This window comes from Rhinopithecus bieti, unplaced genomic scaffold (genome assembly GCF_001698545.2).
Source record: "Rhinopithecus bieti isolate Rb0 unplaced genomic scaffold, ASM169854v2 scaffold_39883, whole genome shotgun sequence".
Classification (NCBI taxonomy): Eukaryota; Metazoa; Chordata; class Mammalia; order Primates; family Cercopithecidae; genus Rhinopithecus; species Rhinopithecus bieti.
Window position 1 is genome coordinate 221707 of NW_016816948.1, and position 21481 is coordinate 243187.

Consider the following 21481-nt stretch of genomic DNA (forward strand, 5'->3'; position numbering starts at 1 on the left):
TGATATTTTCACCAGGTAATTCTTTGTCTGGGAGGCTGTCCTGTGCACTGTAGAATGTTTAGCAGCATCTATAGCTAATGTCTCCAGATACTGTCAAATGCCCCCTGGAGTGTAAAATCACCCAGGGCAAGGACTACTGGTTTAGAGATAGCTGACATTTTAAATATCAACGGTCAGAAACCTAGTCAAAGTGCGACTCCTGTGTAGGGCATGAAAAACTTAGGAACAGCTTCAAAAATCCCAATAAGGCTGCTAGGAAAAATTCTGTAATGCAGGGTACTCCCATGCCTCCACTGCTCTCATCAGTAGTCAGCATACCATAATTATTAAGCCTTCATCTTGTACACATGATTCGTGGACAAATATTTGTTAGTTTCTTCAATCCTATCTAGCCAGCTTTAAAGATTCCAAACACCTGGCTGGGCACAGTGGCTCACGCCTATAATCCCAGGTCTCTGGCAGGCCAAGGCAGGTGAATCACTTGAAGTCAGGAATTTGAGATTAGCCTGGCCAGCAGGGCAAACCCCATCTCTACAAAAAACACAAAAATTAGCCAGGCATGGTGGCACATGCCTGTAATCCCAGCTACTGGGGAGGCTGAGGCCTGAGAATTGTTTGAACTGGGAGGCAGAGGTTGCAGTGAGCCAAGTTCGCACCACTGCACTCCAGCCTGCGCAACAAAGTGAGACCTCATCTCAAAAATAAAATGAAATAAAATTAAAAAAAAAAAAAGATTCCGAACCCCTTTCCAAGAGCCAGTCCGAGTTTCCCACCTTAGCTAATTACCTGTACCACTACCACGTTACTGAACAATATAAAGAAGATTGTTTAATTATATTAGGTAGGGACATTTGGCTGAGCCGTTTCAGGTAAACTTCCAACAGGTGATATGATATAACATGTCGTCTAACATTGAGGAGCAATGAGTGCATAATCACTTATAGCTGTGGTTCCGGTATAAAGAAAAACACATGCAATATTTGTTAATAAATATATTTCCTTGTGTTGCTCCCGAACAAAATCAGGAGATAGGTTAAATATTTAGAAGTAGAGCACCTTATGTTTTCTAAATTCAAAAATGTACTACTAATTGCTTTTAATGTTTGAAAAGAACTAAAACGCATTGAGATTTCTCAAAATTCCTTTAATATTTTATACAACAAAACAACAAAGTGAAGAAGGAACTGATTTAATAGCCTATAACAGAAGACATCCCTGCTTCAAGAGAAAATAATTCAATTAAAAGTCAATTTTTTGTACTAAGCGCTCTGACATCAATAACTCTCTTATCTCTAACAGTAAACAACCTAATTTCCAAAATGGTTCTTCCAATAAATTGTGAGGATGAAATGCGATTTAAAAATATATATAAATTTGGAAAAGCATAAAGCATTATTCTAATGTCAAATACTAGCAACAATTGGGCAAATGAATGTAACATCACACAAAACTTTGACATTCAGAATTACCAAAAGTAGTGATGAAAATGAGTAAAATTAACATATTTCTCGAAACATGTCACTCTGACCCCCAAAATTTACTTTCATTACTTGTAAAAATAATTAAAATTTTAAATCTGATAGAGTACAACTATAAAGCAATAATACTAGTATTTAAGTTGTTCATATTTTGTAAATACTTACATTACTTGCAAATTTTCTGCTGTTAAATTATTCCACATGATCTCATTTGCCTGAAGATTTTCATTTTCTTCCAATAAGGAAGTATCAAACTCTATTTCTTGTTCTTTATCAGCCGTTGTTCTAGTAAAGCATGCCAAACAATTTTGATCATTGTAAATACAGTATTATAATACATCTTCATATACACCAAAGACAGAATATTTGTTTTTATCCAAAATTATGTTAACAAAGTAAACACAGATAGTATAAATCAAACTAAATCCTAGGTTTCAAAATTGTGTAACTTGAGACTTAGTTTCCTTTTTTGCAGAATTCAGATATTAACCTGCTTTATTCCTGCCACAATTGTAGTAAGTATAAAATAAGATGCCATGGAAAAGTATTTGGTGCATCATAAAGTTTAATATACATATAAAGTCATGGTACTATTATATAAGTGTTAAAAAGAAAATATAATTTCATGGATTGAATATGGATTTAAGCATGGATTAAATATGGATTAACAACTAACATATTTTTACATATAAAAAACTATACATTATATAGTTATCATCATTGACAAAGAACTTTTAAAATTAAAAGCAGACAAATTAATCTGAAATATTATATGTCTTAATAAGATCTTAAATATTTCTTATTTTTATCTGCGGTTATTATATGAAAGAAAAATAACACTGTCATAAATCCTTAAAGAGGAATAAACATGTCATACCTGTAAACATCTATGAAATTATTGTATTCTGTACTAGGATCTATCTGTTCAACCGACATTTGAATCTCTTTATGGACATTCACTATCTCCTCTGTGACAAGACTGGTTATCTGGCTGTATTCATCAAATATACCTTTGCTGAAAACAAAAATAAAATTTTGCAGCATTTTAAAGTTTTATCAAGAGAAATACCATCTCAAAAAGGATTCAGAACAATAAGCATAAGAAATATAACATCAAAATATACAGATGGTTGTTTCCTGTACCACCTTATTTCACACCTGGAGAGGAAAGTGGGGGGATTATATAAATGTACAGATTAGCAATTTATATTTGTTATCATACAATAATTACAAATGATCTAGAGTAAAGCATTACTTTTTCAAACATGTATGTGATATGTCCAAAATGTAGGGCCAGAGATGATAACTTTCTGTGTCTAAATATTCTCATATAAATTTTGGGTTGTATAACATGGAACTCTGATCAACTCCTGACTCTTTAATGTTCCTTTCCAGTGTCTGCTACTTCCTCACATGCTCTACCTGTCTGGTTCTTCCCGGCTGCTCTGGGCCTCTGCTCTTTTTTGTATACTTAGTTGAACTGGTTCTATACCTTGAAAGACATCTAAATTTCTTCTCTTGACCTCCAATCAGTAGCAAAAATGTCATCAAAATTATTAGCCTGGTCTAATAAATGCAAAAAGGAAAAAACTATTCCATCGCAAAGACCAGCTTCCTACTTAAAATGATATACTGTAAAATATGCCATAGGTCACTGTCAACAACAAGTGCAGACAGACAAGCTTATCCTGCATATGCTGAAATAAATATAAAGCATGGTTTGATTTTCTTTTCCACAATAATTACTTATAAAAAACTAATCCTTACAAGCTCCCTTATTGTGAGATATTCTCTCAATTACTTTATTTTAAATAGGAAAATATCATTTAGGTTTAAAAAATGAGATTTAAACTGTTTCAGGCAATGCTAGTTTCAAATAATCAGAGAAATCACCTGACAGACACAATTTAAAGAAAAGGGGAGGCAGAAAAATTTAATACAGATTTAGTTAATATCTCTGGGATTATAATCTCATAAGTAAAAGTACTGAATGTTGTTCATGTAAATAAGCCTATCTAAATAACTCTTTAAGCAAGACAGTGGAGATCATAACATTCATCTTTAATACAAATGGGGAGGAAAAATGAAAAAAATCTCCTAATATTACATGAATGGGTATTTGTTCCATGAGATTCAACTGAGGTGATATAATCATGCTTGGAATTTTTAAATTCTAAATCTAAAATAATGTATTACAAAGTATAAATAACATACCATGGGAAACTATTATATGTCTCAAAAAAATATTCCAGTGATGATGAAGATACTATTCTTGAAAATTCATGTGAACAGTTTAAAAATGTCTCTTAATAAATGGAAGTAGGAAAGGAAATATTTCTAAATCAATAGTACGTACTTTAGAGATAAGTAAATTTATGAATCAAATATTTAAGTAGACATTTCACTATTTTATCAACACTAAAAAGTTTACATATTCAAATTAACTAAAAACACTTTATCTTATGTGAATATGGAGGATCACCTAAAATTTAGTCTTACCTACACACAAGTATATACTATCTAATTATCTTTATTTTCACACAAAGAGAAGTAAAAGTCAAGCAGAGTCTGCAAGGCAGCAAAGACAAATTTGCTCTTCTAATTTCAGAGGCTGTGGAAGTCAATAGCCCAAGAAATATTATCCCTAACCTGAAATATTTGTATGTAAACAGAATAATCTAACACAGTGATAGCTAGTTGTACTAAATCTGTTATGGCACCAGCGAGCCCTTCAAAGAAAACAATGCCAATCTCTGCCTCTGTCTTCACAAGGCCTTCTGTGTGTCTGTGTCCTTCCTCTCATCTTCTTACAAGGACTCCAGTCATTGGATTTAGGGCCTACTCTAAATCCAGAATGATTTCATCTTGAGATCCTTGACTAATTACATCTGCAAAGACCCTATTTCCAAATAAGGTCACATTCTGAGATTCTGGGTACACAGGAATTTTAAGGGTATATTCTTCAAAACACTATATTCCTCTCACAGAGAGTGCAGGATTAGTCAGAAGACTTCAAGCTTCAAGTTCCAGATCTGCCACCTCTTAGCTTTGTGATTCTGGGTCCATTCTCACTTGTCTGTCAAAGATAAACCGTGGATATAACCTGTACTTCCTCACTCTACAGGATACTGTAAGGAACAAGTGAGCAAATGCACATGAAACTGCTTTGCAAAGTGCAATGTAGTGTATAAACGAAATGCTTTGTTTTAGAAGTTATCATTTTACCTTTAACAGTTACTTTGGAATCTATTAACCCATTTATGACTAGTGTTCCATTGTTGGAACGCTAAGCTTATGGGAGTTATTTATATCCTACTGCTTAAGGTTATTGCTAAGGTCTGATTTTTCACACACAAAAAATGTTCACACAAAAAAATTTGCAACCTCTGGCATAAATGGGTTAATTTATGTAATATACAGGCTTCCTCTTGTACCATAACCTGAAAAATGCTCATAATAATTTTTCATATCAATTTACATTTCAAAATATGCTAAACCTAAGAGCTTATATGCTAATTTATGTAATTACAGATAAAGTAACTACAATGCAAGAACCTGCATTAAACTGGCCCAAGTTCCTTTTCTCATACTTCACTACTTATTTGTGAACTTTATCTCCACCTGAGAGATAACCAACCATTTACTTCTTTTCTAACTCTCTTTCATTACTACACCATTCTTCAACCCTACACATAGTTCACAGCAACTCTAACATTGAAGAATTCCCCTACGCAATTTTCAGTGAAAGAAAATTGAATTTAGTCATTTGGAAGGCACTAAAACAACTAAGCAAGGAGATAGGGTCTACCAAAGGATGACTTTTTTTTTCTGTCATTTTGTATCAGTGTGTATGATAAACATGTGTGCATTTGACTTACTAATCAAAGTATGTTGTTAGATCGGGAAGGCAAGAACTGTGGTCTGCTCATCTCTATATCCCTAAGCATCAGGTAATGTGTTTTGCATATGTAAAACTTCAATAAACATTTGTCGATTTTAATCTTTTACAGAAGAAAGAACAAGCTGACAAATAAACCTTCAAAAAAATCTCTTCCTTGAGCCTTTTCAGTTGTTCAAGATTTAAATACCCGACTCTCTGGAGGCAGATACTCACTTCCAAACACTTTTCAACTTATAATTTTTTTTTTTCATTTAAATTTCCAGCTAAGGGAACAAAACAAAAACATACAAAAGAAGGACCATTTTGGAAGCTAGCTAGAAGGTTTAGGGGATAAGCACAAACTGAAGGGACATCAAAAGTGAAAATCAAGAAGAATCAAGGTCTGAAATACCCATTGGACTGGGTCAATAATAAAACTTACGAAGCAACACCTAAACTAGAGAGAAAATATGTTGAAATCATTTTGTGAAGGCATTTTATGATAAAAAGAAAATGTATCTTACAGTGCTTTTATCATTTCTTCTTGCATCTTTTGTAAGGAGTCCAGAAGCAGGGGAAGTGTGATATCATAATACTGATTCTGATGGAGCTGTGCCCCTTTCAATGCCAATACATACTGATTGTGCAACATATGAAGTTTCATTGTTGCTTTGTCGTATCGTTCCTTGGCCTTTTCAGTTTCCTTCCCTAAAAAAAAATTGAAGAACGTTAGTAAAAGAAATAAATTTTATCTTCACTACATGAAAACTGAATTACTACTGTTTTGTTATTTCACACATTTTATAAATAACAAAATTTTACTGAACACATACTGTGTGCTTAGCTTTATGCAAGGTACTGTTGATTTGCCCATCTTTAACACAAAGGTTGCCAAGAAGGAGGCATGTAGGATACTAAATGGTGAATAAAGGTCAAAGTAAAACACAAAAAAGTACAAATATATGATCCTTTTCATCTTCAAGAAGCTTATACCAAATTGAAACAACAATGCACATAAAACTGTAAAACCAAGAAACCAAGAAAGTTTGTAAATAATGTCAAATTTTTAGGTCTATGTTTGAGATATCAATAAAGACAAGGGTACTCAGAGGAGGCTTTGTGAAGACAAACCTTAAAATATGGGACATGTCTGGAGAAGTATAAGAAAGATAAGAACAGATAGTTCCTTCCTCTCACCTTCCTTTTTTCCCTTCATTCCTTCCTTCCTTTCATTCAATGAATATTATTAGCTGAACACTACTAGGCACTGTGCTACACACTGGGAATTCATTATTTGGCAAAACAGAGTCCTTGACATAGAGCCTTGTGAACTGGAATATTGAGTGAATACATGGAAAGAACAAAGTTACATAGAGATTAGCTAGTCTAAAGACAGCAAGTTTTGAGAAAGTTAAAGAAATAGGTCTGCTTAGGTAGGGCACTTCTAGGTGCTGAATGACTTGAAAATCAAGCAGAGAAATTTAGACTTCATGTAGAAGAAGTCTGAGAGATACTGATAATGTTATAAGTTAAAACATTTTATGGTTCCTCCACTAGTCATTTAGAAAACATTTACAGATTGCCAATATAAGCGAATGAATATATAAATAAATGAAAATTTTAAGCAGATCTTAAACTTCTGATGCAAATTACGCAAATATTTCTTGTCAATGTAGATTCAGAAAATAAACTGTTCAAGATATTTACTAATTTCCGCCCTTTCCAAAGAGGTCCTCCAAATAAATCCCCTCCCCAGAAACAGATCTTAAGTTGAGAATTTTTGACGGCAGGCTCCCTTTTGTTGCCGTTCTGCGTAGGCTCAGCAACCACCTGAGTATTCCTCATTTAAGAATCTCAGTACCCCAGAGCAAAGAGCAGAGAAAAGGTGAGGCTTTTGCAAAGAGGGACAATGTCAGACCTCAGACCATTGCTAGGAAGAACAACAGAATGAGAAATAGAATTCCTTTGCTTTCTCATCATCCCTCCAATTCTGATGCTCAGGAACTACATCCACATCACATAAACAGAAACAAACCTTCTGGCAGACTTGTATGTCTCTACTATCAATACATTCTAGTGTTCACAAACACTAGAATCACCACTGACTTCTAGGGAGTAACACACAATTATATTAAAGAGTTTAATTCTGTACCCATAGTCCATTCACTGGCTCTTGCACATGGGGATATTAATAACTGTCCAAGTTATTAATAAAATGTTGCCCAGATAATCTATTTCACTTTATAACATAAAGAACTTCTCAATAAGAAAATAATATTTTCACCTGAGCATCTCTAACCCCTGTCACTGCTGACCAGAAACATGTTCTAAAACTAGAGTGGCAGGAGGGAAGCAAGTACATTAATTCAGTTCTCACCTGAAGAAAATCAGAAAGAAAAAAAAAAATTTTAATCACTAAAGTAGTAGTTTTTCAAACTTTTTGACTACCACCTACAAGATAATATATTTTATGTCACGAACTAGTAAATAATCATATGTGTTTATATAACTTTAATATAAAATGATTATACTCCTTACTATGAGGTATGCCCAGTGATTTTTTCAAAAATTCTAATCTATTTGAATTTTTTTAATGTTTATCAGAAATCAGTAAACTTTTGCCTCAGTTAAAATAAATCCCTAGAGATTTATTTCACTCTGCATGACACTTGGCACAACTTTTTAACTTAGCAATTAATAAAATGACTTCGGTAATACTAACCATGAATGATTCTTAATGTTCTAAGGAACATATCCTCCCACATGATCAGTTACTATAATAATTTTTCATAGAATAATATAATAGCATTTTTATTCATGAATATTACTACTTAGCATTCTTCTTACATATTTCATTAAAAGTCCCCAAAAGTCAATGCAATTGCCTGGGTACAATGGCTCATGTGTAATCCCAACACTTTCAGAGGCTGAGGCGGGCAGATTACTTGAGGTCAGGAGTTCGAGGCCGGCCTGGCCAGCACAGTGAAACGTTGTCTCTACTAAAAATACAAAAAAATTAGCTGGGTGTGGTGGTGCGTGCCTGTGGTACCAGGCATTGGGGAGGCTGAGGCAGGAGTATGACTTTAACCCAGGAGGCCGAGGTTGCAGTGAACCAAGATCAAGCCACTTCACTCCAGCCTGGGCAACAGAGTGAGACGCCATCAAAAAAAAAAAAAAAAAAAAAGTCAATGCAACTGACGTATCTATGGCCAGCCCACAGCCTTCCGTCTAAAAATGAGCACCCTTTTCCTCTCCACCCACACAAGTTAGGAGGAGGCTTCTATATGAAGCTGACACTCAAGATCTAAGGTATATAACTAACTGCCCATATAGGAACCAATATTTTGGTTAGAAGCGAAGTCATATTAATTCCTGAATAAGAGTAAAAGTTCACTAACTCCTGCTACAGAAGCTGCCCTTTTAAGGCCCATTTCAAGGTTTTGGGCTGTTTTTTTTTTTTTTTACTCACCATTTTTAAGCTAGTTTAAGTTTCTTTTACTACTTGAAATTGAATACATTAATTCTGACAACAGTTCAAAAGGTCAGGTACAATTAACCAGATAAGTTAATTCCAAGTAATAAAGATACTTTCTACAGTCCACATGTTCATAATAAGAAAACAAAACAGGCAGTTACCATGCAAGTGTATTTGAGTATTGTGTTCTAAGATGTTACGTTTTACTGTCAGTTCAAAAGGTATAATCAATTCACTGAATTCCACATTTTGCCCTATTTACAAATTTTATTGTTATATAAACTATTATTCCTAATTCCCTAAATTTTTTAGTCTAACTTCAGAAGACAATCTCTCTACACATTTTCATTAAGACATTTAAACCATTTAAACCACCCATCTGTCCTTCCATTTGCACAGATATTTAAACTGCACACTACCCATCTGTCTTTCTAGCTGGTGTAAAATGATTCACTAAATACACAACACTCAACTCACTAAGATTTTATGCTCCAAGATAACATTAGAAAAGTTAAGAATTTCCCAGATACCTTTTTCTTTATTAAATATAGTATATGACAAACAACCTGAAGCTATTAGAGCCAAAATTTAATCACCAACAGCTTACGAATGGTCATTAATAACAATTACAAAAATACTTAATGCCTTTGGAAACATCCAATGCAGAATCCATTGTATTAAAATAATAATAATAAATTCTCAAAACCACTTTCAGGTTTAAAACCAGATTTCAGGTTATGTTTTAACAGATTTTGGGGAGGAGTACTCCACAGCTCACATACACTTCTACATTTGGTTATAAGGCATACTTATGTATGCACATTATCAATCAATCTTTTATCTCCCTCCCTTGAAGGTATAAACAAAGAGTTTTAAAAACATGCTCACTTACCATGATTTGGAAAGGGATTCTATGTTACTTTTTACTGATTTGTTTTAAAATAAATGTTTACGGTGCTATACAGGATATATAAGTCAATTTCAGAAATGTTAATACCATATAAAACCAATGTTACAAATAAAACCTTAAAATTCCTTTTACTTAACAAAATTGTTGCAAAAAATAACCTAATATAATTCTATTTACTTCAAAATATCTCAGATCACTAATATACTTTCTTAACTTTTAAATAAATGCAAATGATCTTAAAATTATGTGAAGTATATAGAATAAAACAATTCTTGTTTTTCATTCAACAGACACAGAATCCTATCTTTGTTCTGTATGCTTTTTTCCTTTTTTTCTTTAAATGATGACAGGCATTGGAGCAGGGCATGGAGTGTTCTACGTGTCAATCAACAAGGAGGAAAACATCCAATTTCTCCTCCTCCACATAATAAAATTCACAAAGAGATTAAATTATAATTCGTTTGCCACAACTTGTTGACAAATCTATTTAATGTTTTGTAATAACAGAATGTATAAACAACATGTCACGCCATAAACAATATAATGAAGCTAGCAAAACTCAATTATGTAAGTTTGACATTTACAAGAGAAAGGCTAGACTACTCATTAAGCTAGTCTAAAAAGTCACCTTTTTTATTATAAACTTCTGAAGTGTTTGCCATTTGTGAAATATTATGGTAGAAAGCCTGTGATAATAAATTTAAGAAGTGATTATTTTCTAAAAATAAAGTGCCCACAAGTAGACCCTGCTTTGATTTGGATAACTAAACTTTCTACCACCTTATAATTTTCCTTTCTTTCAGAACATTCCTTGTTAATATGGTTTGGCTCTGTGTCCCCACCCAAATCTCATCTGGAATTATAATCCTTGTAATTCCCATGTGTCAAGGGAGGGACCAGGTGGAAGGTGACTGAATCATGAACGGGTTTTTTTCCCCCATGCTGTTCTCATGATAGTGAGTTCTCAGAAGATCTGATGGTTTTATAAGGCAGTTTTCCCTGCTCTTGCTCAGTCTCTCACCTGCCGCCGTGAAGTCATGTCTCTTCCTCTTCCACCATGATTGTAAGTTTCCTGAGGCCTCCCCAGCAACGTGGAACTGTGAGCCAATTAAATCTCTTTTCTTTATAAATTGCCCAGTAAGTATATGTCTTCATAGCAGTGTGAAAAGAGATTAATATGCTCCTCAACTTCACAATTTTACTTATTACTCTACAATCACTATCCTAGGCACACTAAGTATGAAGAAAATGCACAGGAATTCATCTTAACTTATAGTTACTTGGGTCAAATGTATACACAAGTTTTTTTCACATGGAAGTTAAATTCAAGTGTGATATGTAGAAACCATGAAGGAGCTACCTTTTTTACTCAGCGTGGTTCTGACAAGAACAATGTTAAAAGTCAATTCTAGTCTTAGCTTTTCCTTTGATTAGCTGTGCAGCCCCAAGCAAACCATTTAATCTAAATTTCAGTTTCTAATTTTTAAACATAGGAGTTAAATTATCTGCCCTTTCTAATTCACTGGGTTGTAATATAGACTAAATGGCAGAAAATTGACAAAATGCAGTTAATAGCAAAGGCTAAATAAAGCACAGAATTTGGAAAGACAAAAAGAAAAAAAAACTTTTGTGTTTATATGCTCCTATAAAGCATTAAAAAAAATAATAGGTATGGCCAGGCACAGTGGCTCACACTTGTAATTCCAACATTATGGGGGACAGAGGCGGAAGGATCATGAGGTCAGGAGTTCAAGATCAGCCTGGCCAATATGGTGAAACCTTATCTCTATTTAAAAATACAAAAATTAGCTGGGTGGTGGTGCACACTCCCAGCTACTCGGGAGGCTGAGGCAGGACAATCACTGGAATCAGGAGGCGGAGCTTACAGTGAGCCGAGATCGTGCCACTGCACTCCAGCCTGGGCGACAGAGTAAGATTCCGTCTCAAAATAATAATAATAATAAATAAGTATATACATATTTTGCTACTTTTAATAAATTTCCTGGCATAAGAAAATTTGATTTATCAAGAAACATTTATTAAACATTTTATGGGTTTTGAACTGTTCAGAGAACTGAAAGTGATACTTTATTTAAAAATTCAATATAAAACACCTTTAAAGAGCAAGTTCTCAAACTCTGTGTAATATAATTTCCTTGCATATATGGTGATTCTTACATTTGATTGACCCACAGTCTTCTAACAACCTGTAAAGTGAATGATGTACCATGTCCAAATCTACATTCCATAATTTTACAATACTGTGAATGAGGGAATTCTGGGTAGCTGGGATGTGGCAGCAGCATAATTCTGAATCTCCCACATGTTACCCAAAACTATAATAAAGAAAAAAATGAAAAATATAACTCATATCCTCAGCATAACAGGCAGAGAGAGTCCAAATTTTAAATTGGCTATGAGTAGAAAAGTAAACACCAAATCTCTACAAATGATCTCTCCCCCTCCCATAGCAAGCCTTTATGAAGACCAAAGGCTGTTGGGTGGGTTGTTTGGGGGTGGGTGTAGGGGGGTGAGGCAGGGGTGGGGGTGAAGAGAAGAAACAGCAGCATGCTTAAGACTGATCTAAAAACAACCATCAGAAAAAGAAGGTCTGCTCTACATGTGAAAATCTCTCCCCCTCCCATAGCAAGCCTTTATGAAGACCAAAGGCTGTTGGGTGGGTTGTTTGGGGGTGGGTGTAGGGGGGTGAGGCAGGGGTGGGGTGAAGAGAAGAAACAGCAGCATGCTTAAGACTGATCTAAAACAACCATCAGAAAAGAAGGTCTGCTCTACATGTGAAAATACTGAAAAACTGTAGTGGTAGATCACAGCAGTGACAGTAATGTAAGAGTTAAAGAAGGAGGAACTAAGATACTATTTCTCATCTACCAAATTGAGAAACTCTGTTGGTGAGGATGTGGAGAAAAAAAATTCATACACTTCTAGTAGAAATGCAAATTGGTATAATCCTTATAGAAGGAAATTTGGCAATATCTAACAAAATAACATGTTTTAAGTATACCTTTTAACCCAGCAATCACACTTCTTGGAATTTATATCACACTTCTGGGAATTCATTCCTCCAATCACACACACAAACACACACACATACAAAACAAATATATAAGGTTATTTTAAGCTATATGTCCATATGTAGGAAAGGGCTTAAATAATCTTAAAGTGGCATCCAATTGTTGAAAAGAATGAAAAACTAGCAAGAGACTGTGATGACAGAAAAATAAAAGAATGAAAAAACTGTCTACCAACTTGGATGTTGTCATTTTCAGGATGCATTATCAATGGAGAAGCAAAGGAAAAAGAATATTATATAATCGTAGTTTTGTGTAAGAAAGAAAGGGAAATAAAAACGATTGAGTTTTCTATATGGTTTTGAACAGTGTTAACTTTTAGAATCACTAAGTTTCACATAGAAATAAACAAAATTAACAAGGATGGGGGGCGGAATTAAAATGAGATACAACAGAAACAAATGACCCAAACTGTATTTCCAGTGAATAACATTAACCACACTAAAAGGAGTAGGGAAGTAATTTTGTAAAAAACTAAGTAACTTTGGAAAACAGTATATGATTACAAATAGAAAGCTAAAGACAAGAAAAGATTTAAACAAATACCAAACTGTAATTTTAAGTTTCATTTTCAGAGGCATGAGTTAGCAATATTGAAATTACTTTCTGTGTATTCTAGCATTTGAGCAAGTAAGTAAAATATTGTGAATGACAGAAGCTAGGTTTCTCACTGCCAGAAAAAGCAGTTGCAAATATATAAATAGGAAGAGAAGGAATAAACTCTGTGGTATTAGATTTGAATTTGAAGTATCAATGTGAACCCCTCAGTGTATCCCTAGATAGACCAATAAATAACAGAAAAAAAGCACAGGTGTACATGGGTGTGTACATGTTGCTTATTTCCTGTCTCTGTCAATTAACAGGACCTAGAACAAGATACTCCACTAGAAATGAGCACACCAACGGCCAGATACTGTTTTCCAAATACAATTCTCCAATAAAAAGAACTAGGGTTTCATAGAGAAATGGAACCTGAAGTAGGAAAAGTGTAAGATGAGCCAGAAAATACATACTCAATGAACGACAGGAATGTGTCAAAAGGACAGAGGAGCCAGTTTGAAGTGGCTCCCACTGCCCAAATCTGAGCATGATAGTATATAATTATTATAGTAGAAAATTATAATCCATGAATAAAAATCTGAATCTGTGAGTTCATTCTAATACATTAAATTAATACATAAATTTAAAAAATAAACTGGAGAGAGGGAAAAGCCCTTCCATATATTAAAAACAAATTAATAAATATAAAAGGAACAACGGAATTAGAAAATTACCATTTCACAATTGCCATGATAATAAATAATTTCGGCAAGTATCATTGATAGACAGAAAAACTAGTGGGTGAAAATCTGAAGAGTAACACCATATTTACACAGTGTCAATGTTTTCCCTACAATACTTATTAACAAAGAAAAGTGAAAATGTAACTTTAGTGTGGAGAAATCAAGTATATATCACCTTATTCCAATGATCAAATTAATATCCAATAATGGGATGAACTGACATCATGAACCTGATATAAAGCACCGACAACAGAACATCATTTCTATGGTATTCCTATGAAAAATAAATAACAAATATTATGCAGAAAAACAAATCAAGGAATACTGCACAAAATAACCGCCCTATACTGCTCAAAAATGTCAACGTTTTGCGAACCATGAAGACTATTAACTGTTCCAGTGTAAAGGCAACCAAAAAGATATGACAACTTAATAAATATACATTTACATTTTTATATTTACACATACACACACACACATACATATATACACACCACATACAGAGACAGAAAAATATAAAGCAAATGTGGTAAAATGTGAACATTCGGGAAATGTGAGTGAACGGTATATGGGAATTCTTTTTACTGTTCTTTCAACATTTCTGTAGGACTGAAATGACGTTAAAATATAGTTAAAAGACAGCTGTGAAAACTGGATCAAACTTTTAAAGTAACAGAATAATCATTATATCTAAAGAACTGGTGTTATTCAGCCTACAGATAAGAAGCCTCAACAATTTGTTCTTTAAATATCAAAACACTGATTTCCTAGTTCAGAAAAGAAAATTTAGTTTTAATTTGTATGTCTCCTAGCAGGTATGTTTCCACTGCATGTAATATTAATACAAAAGAAGCCACACTATGGAAAAAAAAAAAGATTTAACTCTACTTTAGAAGACTAGTCAAATATGTGGAAAAACAACATTTACAGAAAATTTAGGGCATTCATCCTTTAAATGTTTATCTACAATCCATGGTGTTCTAGGTTATATGAGGGATGCACAGTTATAGTCTCTTCCTAAAAGATATTTGATAAGAAAAAATTAAAATGAAGACTCACTAAATAGTCATCATGTTAAGATATAACTGTACCAGAAGAAGTGCAGAGATCATCATTAACTTAGCATAAACAACCACACACTAACCTCCAACTCCTAATATGTACTATGATATGAAATGTATCTAATAAGTTGATGAACACTTAATAAACTGGCTTAAAAGCTACATGTTCTGCATAAAATATCTCTAGAAAAAGCAGATAATATCTGTTGCCTCTGGAGGAAAAAAATGAATAATGACTGGGGAAAAAAAACTTTTCATTGTATACTTAATAGTTTGTATCTTATAATTTTGAAATCTGAGCCATATTACTGTGAAGAGGGAGTCCGTGAACCCCATTTTTAGAAATTACTCTGAAGAGAACTTCCATAAGCTTTCACCAGCATATCTAACCTTTTTATCTGAATCCATATCTCTCCATCTCTCCTGAACTATTACTATGAATAAACTGTCCTTGTTCAAAGTAAAGACTAATCTATTTATTTGGGTACTAGATGTATCCTCTCTTACCTACTCAGGGACATTTCTCCAGCAATTCTTCCTTCATTCCTGCTGCCTCAACTGTGTTTCCTTCCCTAGAAGTCCAGTTTCATCAGCAAACAAGTCGTAATAGCTCCCAATCTTGAAAAACAAACAAAAAACCCTCCCTTTACTACACTTCTTCCAGTTACTTCCATATTTCTCTCCTCCCCTTTACTGCAGAACTGATACTAGTTATCTCCAGTTTCTTTTCTCTCCTTCTTTCTTAAACCCAGTCCATTTAGGGTTTTCCCTGTACCACTCCACTGAAATTTCTCTTGTCAAAATCACCAATAACGTACACTTTGCTAACTCCAAATCTTAGTCCTCACTTTATGTTTTAGCAGTATTTAACCTAGTTAATCACTTACTCTTCCTTGAAACCTGTCTTCCCATATTGTCTTCCAGAATAGTACATTCACTTAGTTTTCCTATTGGTCTTTTGTATTATTTTTATCTCTTTATTTCCCTGACTTCATGTTGGGCTCTTTGTTAAGAGTCTTTGTTAAGACTCTTCTCTTTTTTATCTTCATTCATACTACTGGTAATGTCATAAAATCTCATGGCTTTAAAATGACAATTAACATTTCATATTTACAGTTCTACTCCAGACCTCTCCCTGGAACTGCTGAACTAGAGATTTAATTCAACATCTCCACTTAAGTATCTAATAAGACTCTAAAAACCAGTCTTCCCACATTTTTCCCACCTCAGTTACTAACAATGCCATTCTTCCAGTTGCTCAGGCCAAAAATCTTGGAATCAGTCTTTTCCTCTTTCTCTCACAAACTACATCTAATTCAATGGCAAATCCTCTAGGCTTTTTTTTTTTTTTTTTTTTTGACAGGGTCTTGCTGCTCTGTCACCCAGGTTAGAGTGCAGTGGGGGCAATCGTGGCTCACTGTAACCTCCGCCTCCTGGGTCAGGCAATTCTGGTGCCTCAGCCTCCCTAGTAGCTGGGACTATAGGTGTTTGCCACACCAGGACTGGTTAATTTTTTGTATTTTTAGTACAGACAGGGTTTCACCATGATGGCCAGTGGCCAGGTTGGTCTTGAACTCCTGGCCTCAAGTGATCTATCTGCCTCAGCCTCTCAAAGTGCTGGGATTACAGGCGTGAGCCACCGCGTCCAGCCGGTTCTACTTTCAATAGATAGTAGATTTTCATTATTTGTGAAAGTTGTATTCCTGAATTTACCTACTGGGTAAAATTTCTTTAAAACCCCCAAAACAACACATGCACTGCATTCCAGGTCAATTATGGGTATGCCATGTGCAGAGCGCAAAAAATTTGAGTAAAGGCACAGGTTCTGAGCTGAGATTGAACAAAATTAGGCTCTGCTCTGTTTCAGCTTTCACAACTGTAAACAATTTGCAGTCTATGTGGTGCATTTTCACATTTTGTGAATTTTGTTAGTGATTTCACTGTTTGAAATGGCCCTAGTGCTAAAGTCTGTCTAATGGTCCTACACTCAAAAAGGCTGTGATGACCCTTAAAGAGAAGATACCTGTCTTAGGTAAGTTTCATTTAGCCATGAGTTATAGTACCACTGATTGTGAGTTCAATGTTACATAAGGTGTCTTTAAATGAAAACATACATAAAACAAAGTTATGTATTGAACAGTTGCTGAAAATGTTGTCATTGCTTGCAGGAAACAAACCTTTATGTCCCTAGGTAAAACAAGTCAGCACTAACTAATTTAATGTACACAGTGACTTTGTCAAACTACCATGAATAACAAGGATTCATTGTTTATACAGAATTTGAGCACTTCTCAGCACTTCTTTTGCTACCAACCAGGTCCAAATCAGCATGACCCCCTGCCTAAACTACTGCAACAGCCTGGAAGTAACTGTCTCCTTACTTCTGTCCTTCCTCTCTCATTTCAGACTATTCTCAAAAAGGTTACAACAATTATCCTGTTAAAATGTAAGTTCATTCACGTCACTCCTCTGCTCAAAACACCCCAATGGCTTCCTATCTTGAGAAAAAGTCAGGGTTTTAAAAGAACTACCAAGATCCTACATAATCTATGTGTTGCCTGTCAACTACCATCATTCTTCATCTCTGACCTCATGTCATACCTCCATGCCTCTCTCTTATCAATTAACTCAGTTACAGACAAAAAGGCATCTGCACTGATCTTCAAATATGCCAGAAATGATAAAATCTCAATGACTTTGTTTGGCTGTTCCCTCTACCTGGAGTACTCTTTGCTACAGATGATCACATGGTTCATTTTCTGACTTCCTTCACTCTTTATTTAAATGTTTCTTTCTCCATGAGGAATACGCAATCATCTTCTCAATACCCAATCTCCCTACCTTGTTTCATTTTTCTCCATGGTATTTATTTATCACCATTTTACATGCTATGTTTCACTTATTTCTTTTACAAATCAGCTATCTTCTGCTCTAAAATGTAAGCCTCAAGAAGGCTGGGATTTTTGTATGTATTGTTATCTACAATATCCCAAATTAAGACAGCAGTGACTAACATATAGCAAGAACTCAACAAACAGTTCTTAAATGCATAAATTGATATAGTTCTTATTTGAAAAAAAAATTTAAACAAATCAATTTTTTTAAAGTTATTGAAATTATAATTTTACCATGTGCTGTTTAGATCGCACTGTTTATATTATCAATACTATCTTCTGACATTTATATCATCTTTTAGTAATGAAGTCCAGAACTAATTGCTAAGAAGCTTACCTATAAAATATAGAAGATAGAACTTCTCTTAATTTTTTCATGTGTAGAAGTTAGCTTTGTTTCCTTAACAAAACTAAGCAAAATAAGGACAAATTTAGGAAGTAATATAAAGAATATAAATGAATCATATAGCATATTCCATCCTATATATCAGCATTTAATGAGATTATTATAACTGTCATTCCAATTTCTGCACAGCTTTAACCCAATGCAAATTTCATTAAAGCTAAGAGTGCCATTACTTTTAATTACCTTGTAAAGTTCCTATCATATTAAGGAAATTTCACTTCATACTTTATGCAGCAAAAAGCATTCATTCCATAAGTTAGCTGCTGATATATATTAATCACTAAATCCAAAAATAAGTGGAAACCTCTCATTTTCAGGTCAATTCAACAGAACTCATGACCAACCACTATAGCTTCAACTCTTCTTTGGCAACTACCATGTCCAATATGAATTTTTCCATATGTTCAACTGAGAGAGAAATTTGAGTTCCAGAATATAAGGACCTCCATATAACACCCACACATGATTTTGATATTTACATATCGCCAAAATATACAGATACTGAATAAGAAGGCTAGTTGCCATTCTTGGTGAACTCGAATTGAGGAAATTAACTAAAATAGCTTTTAAAAAGTCGTATCCATTTTTTAAAATGTGGACTTATTTAAACATAAATTTAACCATCTGTCTAAAGGCTGGACTCATTTCAAACTGGTTTTCATAATTAAAGTACTCTACAAAGACAACTCAACAGATGTAATCAATTTTAATTGGCTATAAAATATCACAAACTATTCATAATGCATGAAGAGGCAATTTAAGAAAATCTACTTCCCAATTACAGAAAAATTTACTTTTGAATGAGACTTGCAGCTACTCCCCACAGTTCTAGCAGTAGGTATCCTCTCACTCTGTCTGCTTAGGGTAAATGACAGCTTACAAATTACCAGAGGGTTTACCAATCCCTTAGCACTCTTTTATTTATCAGAGAGAAAGGATAATTAGGAAGATAGATTGTTTCCCCACTCATGTGATAAAAGAGGGTGAAGATAACTCCTTTCAAGTGCCTCTAGACTGATTGACATGGGCATGTGTAATGTGGAGTAGCTATCCTGTTTTCTTTTTTTTTCCCTGAACATGATGTGTGTTAAAGCAGAAGCATTCAGACTCCTACTCATGTAAGAAAAGGCCTCATAAATACTATGATCAGTATTTTGAGGTTTGGTAAACATAAAACCCTAGCATAATTCTAGACCTACAGAATCAAGTAAGTAGGCTATATCTGAATATATAATTAGAAGGTAGTTATTTTTAACATCTTTTCTGATACTTCAGAATATCTTTAAGTAAACTATAAAATTTCAAAGAAAATCACATTTGAAATTATTAAATTCAATACCATACAATTCAATACGGTTTTGCTTACATATTATAAAATTGGCATGCATTATATTTACTCTTTAATTTTTTTTTTTTTTTTACTTTGAACAAAGTACTACATGGCATCTGCACAAGAACCTGCATGTATATATATGTAGGTGAAGATGATTGATATGGTTTGGCTGTGTTCCCACCCAAATCTCATGTTGAATTCCCACATGTTGTGGGAGGGACCCAGTGGGAGGTAACTGAATCATGGAGGCAGGTCTTTCCCATGCTGTTCTCATGACAGTGAATAAGTCTCACGAGATCTCACAGCTTTATAATGCAGAATTTCCCTGCCCAATCTCTCTCTTTGCCTGTTGCCATCCATGTAAGACACGACTTGCTCCTCCTTGCTTTCTGCTATGATTGTGAGGCCTCCCTAGTCATGTGGAAATGTAAGCCCATTAAATCTTTCTTTTGTAAACTGCCCGGTCTTTACCAGCAGCATAAAAACAGATTAATACAATGATGTATATTATCTACAACATGAACAATTTCAAGAAATTGTGAGCCCAAAATATCTGGGAATAAATAAACTCATATAACTCTCAGAACAAATTAGGAAGGATGATAAAGTCCACTAAGACTCTAAAACTTAGGTTAATGTGTTTTGGTCTTTCATTATCACAACAAAGTTTAATTTAGTTCATGTTCTTCATAGGAAGAAACAAAACCAACAAAGGCCATGGACACTGAAATCAGACAGATTTGGTGTCAACTATTTCTTTATTCTCCCCATCATGTACTTAAAAACTGTTTGTCTATGAGAAATTTCCAGGGAAACTATCTAACATTGTAAGTGACCATTATTAATTTTTCTGACTACTGTAAAATAAGTGTAGTAAAATCAATATGATCTGCCCTAAATAAACAGAAAATTACGGTAATAAACAGAATACAGATATTCTTTGCAGCATTTTTTCAGAAATCCCTTGACAAGAAAAAAAGAATAAAAAGTAAATCTTAAAAGTTTAATGTCTTCTAATAGAAAAACAAATAGTATTCCAACTTAAAAAAATAGATAAAACATTTTCCTTCAAGTTTTATATAAAAATTTTTCTCATTTCACATGAGATCAAAAGACAAATCAAACACAAAGACAAAATACTTAAATGTGTACAGTGATAAATCTAAACTTATGGAATTCCTTGAAAAATCAAACACTATAAAAGGATTATCTAAAGTACACAAAAACTTCATTATTTAACTTATGCAAAAGAAAAATCAGAAACACCTTAACTGTAATCCTCAGATTAATTTATGAAACAAAACAAACACATGGAAAAGTATATTATAGATATCATATAGAAAACAGTAGAGAATCATTATAAATTCCAAGAGGAAAACAAGCTCAAAAAAGGCACTAAAATATTATTTATTTTCTTTTTTCGAGACGGAGACTTGCTCTGTCGCCAGGCTAGAGTACAGTGGCACAATCTTGGCTCACTGCAACCTCCAACTCCCAGGTTCAAGTGATTCTCCTGCCTCAGCCTCCCAAGTACCTAGGACTACAAGTGCGCACCACCATGCCCAGCTAATTTTTTTTGTATTTTTTAGTAGAGATGGGGTTTCACCATGTTGGCCAAGTTGGTCTTGATCTCTCTTTTTTTTTTTTTTTTTTTTTTTTTTTTAATAACATG

The 21481-nt window shown here is 34.0% G+C and overlaps 1 protein-coding gene across 1 annotated transcript in view; it reads right to left on the reverse strand.

Annotated features, from left to right (window-relative positions):
• Positions 1–1639: 1639 nt before the first annotated feature.
• The window catches only part of LOC108517602 (tyrosine-protein kinase Fer), a 74005-nt gene continuing 54163 nt past the window's right edge, over positions 1640–21481 (reverse strand). Inside the window, exons 4-6 of the mRNA XM_017855636.1 lie at positions 5883–6066; positions 2356–2493; positions 1640–1763 (exon numbers count right to left, since the gene is read on the reverse strand). Of these exons, the coding sequence (XP_017711125.1) occupies positions 1640–1763; positions 2356–2493; positions 5883–6066 (446 nt within the window). The remainder of the gene's footprint in view (positions 1764–2355; positions 2494–5882; positions 6067–21481) is intronic.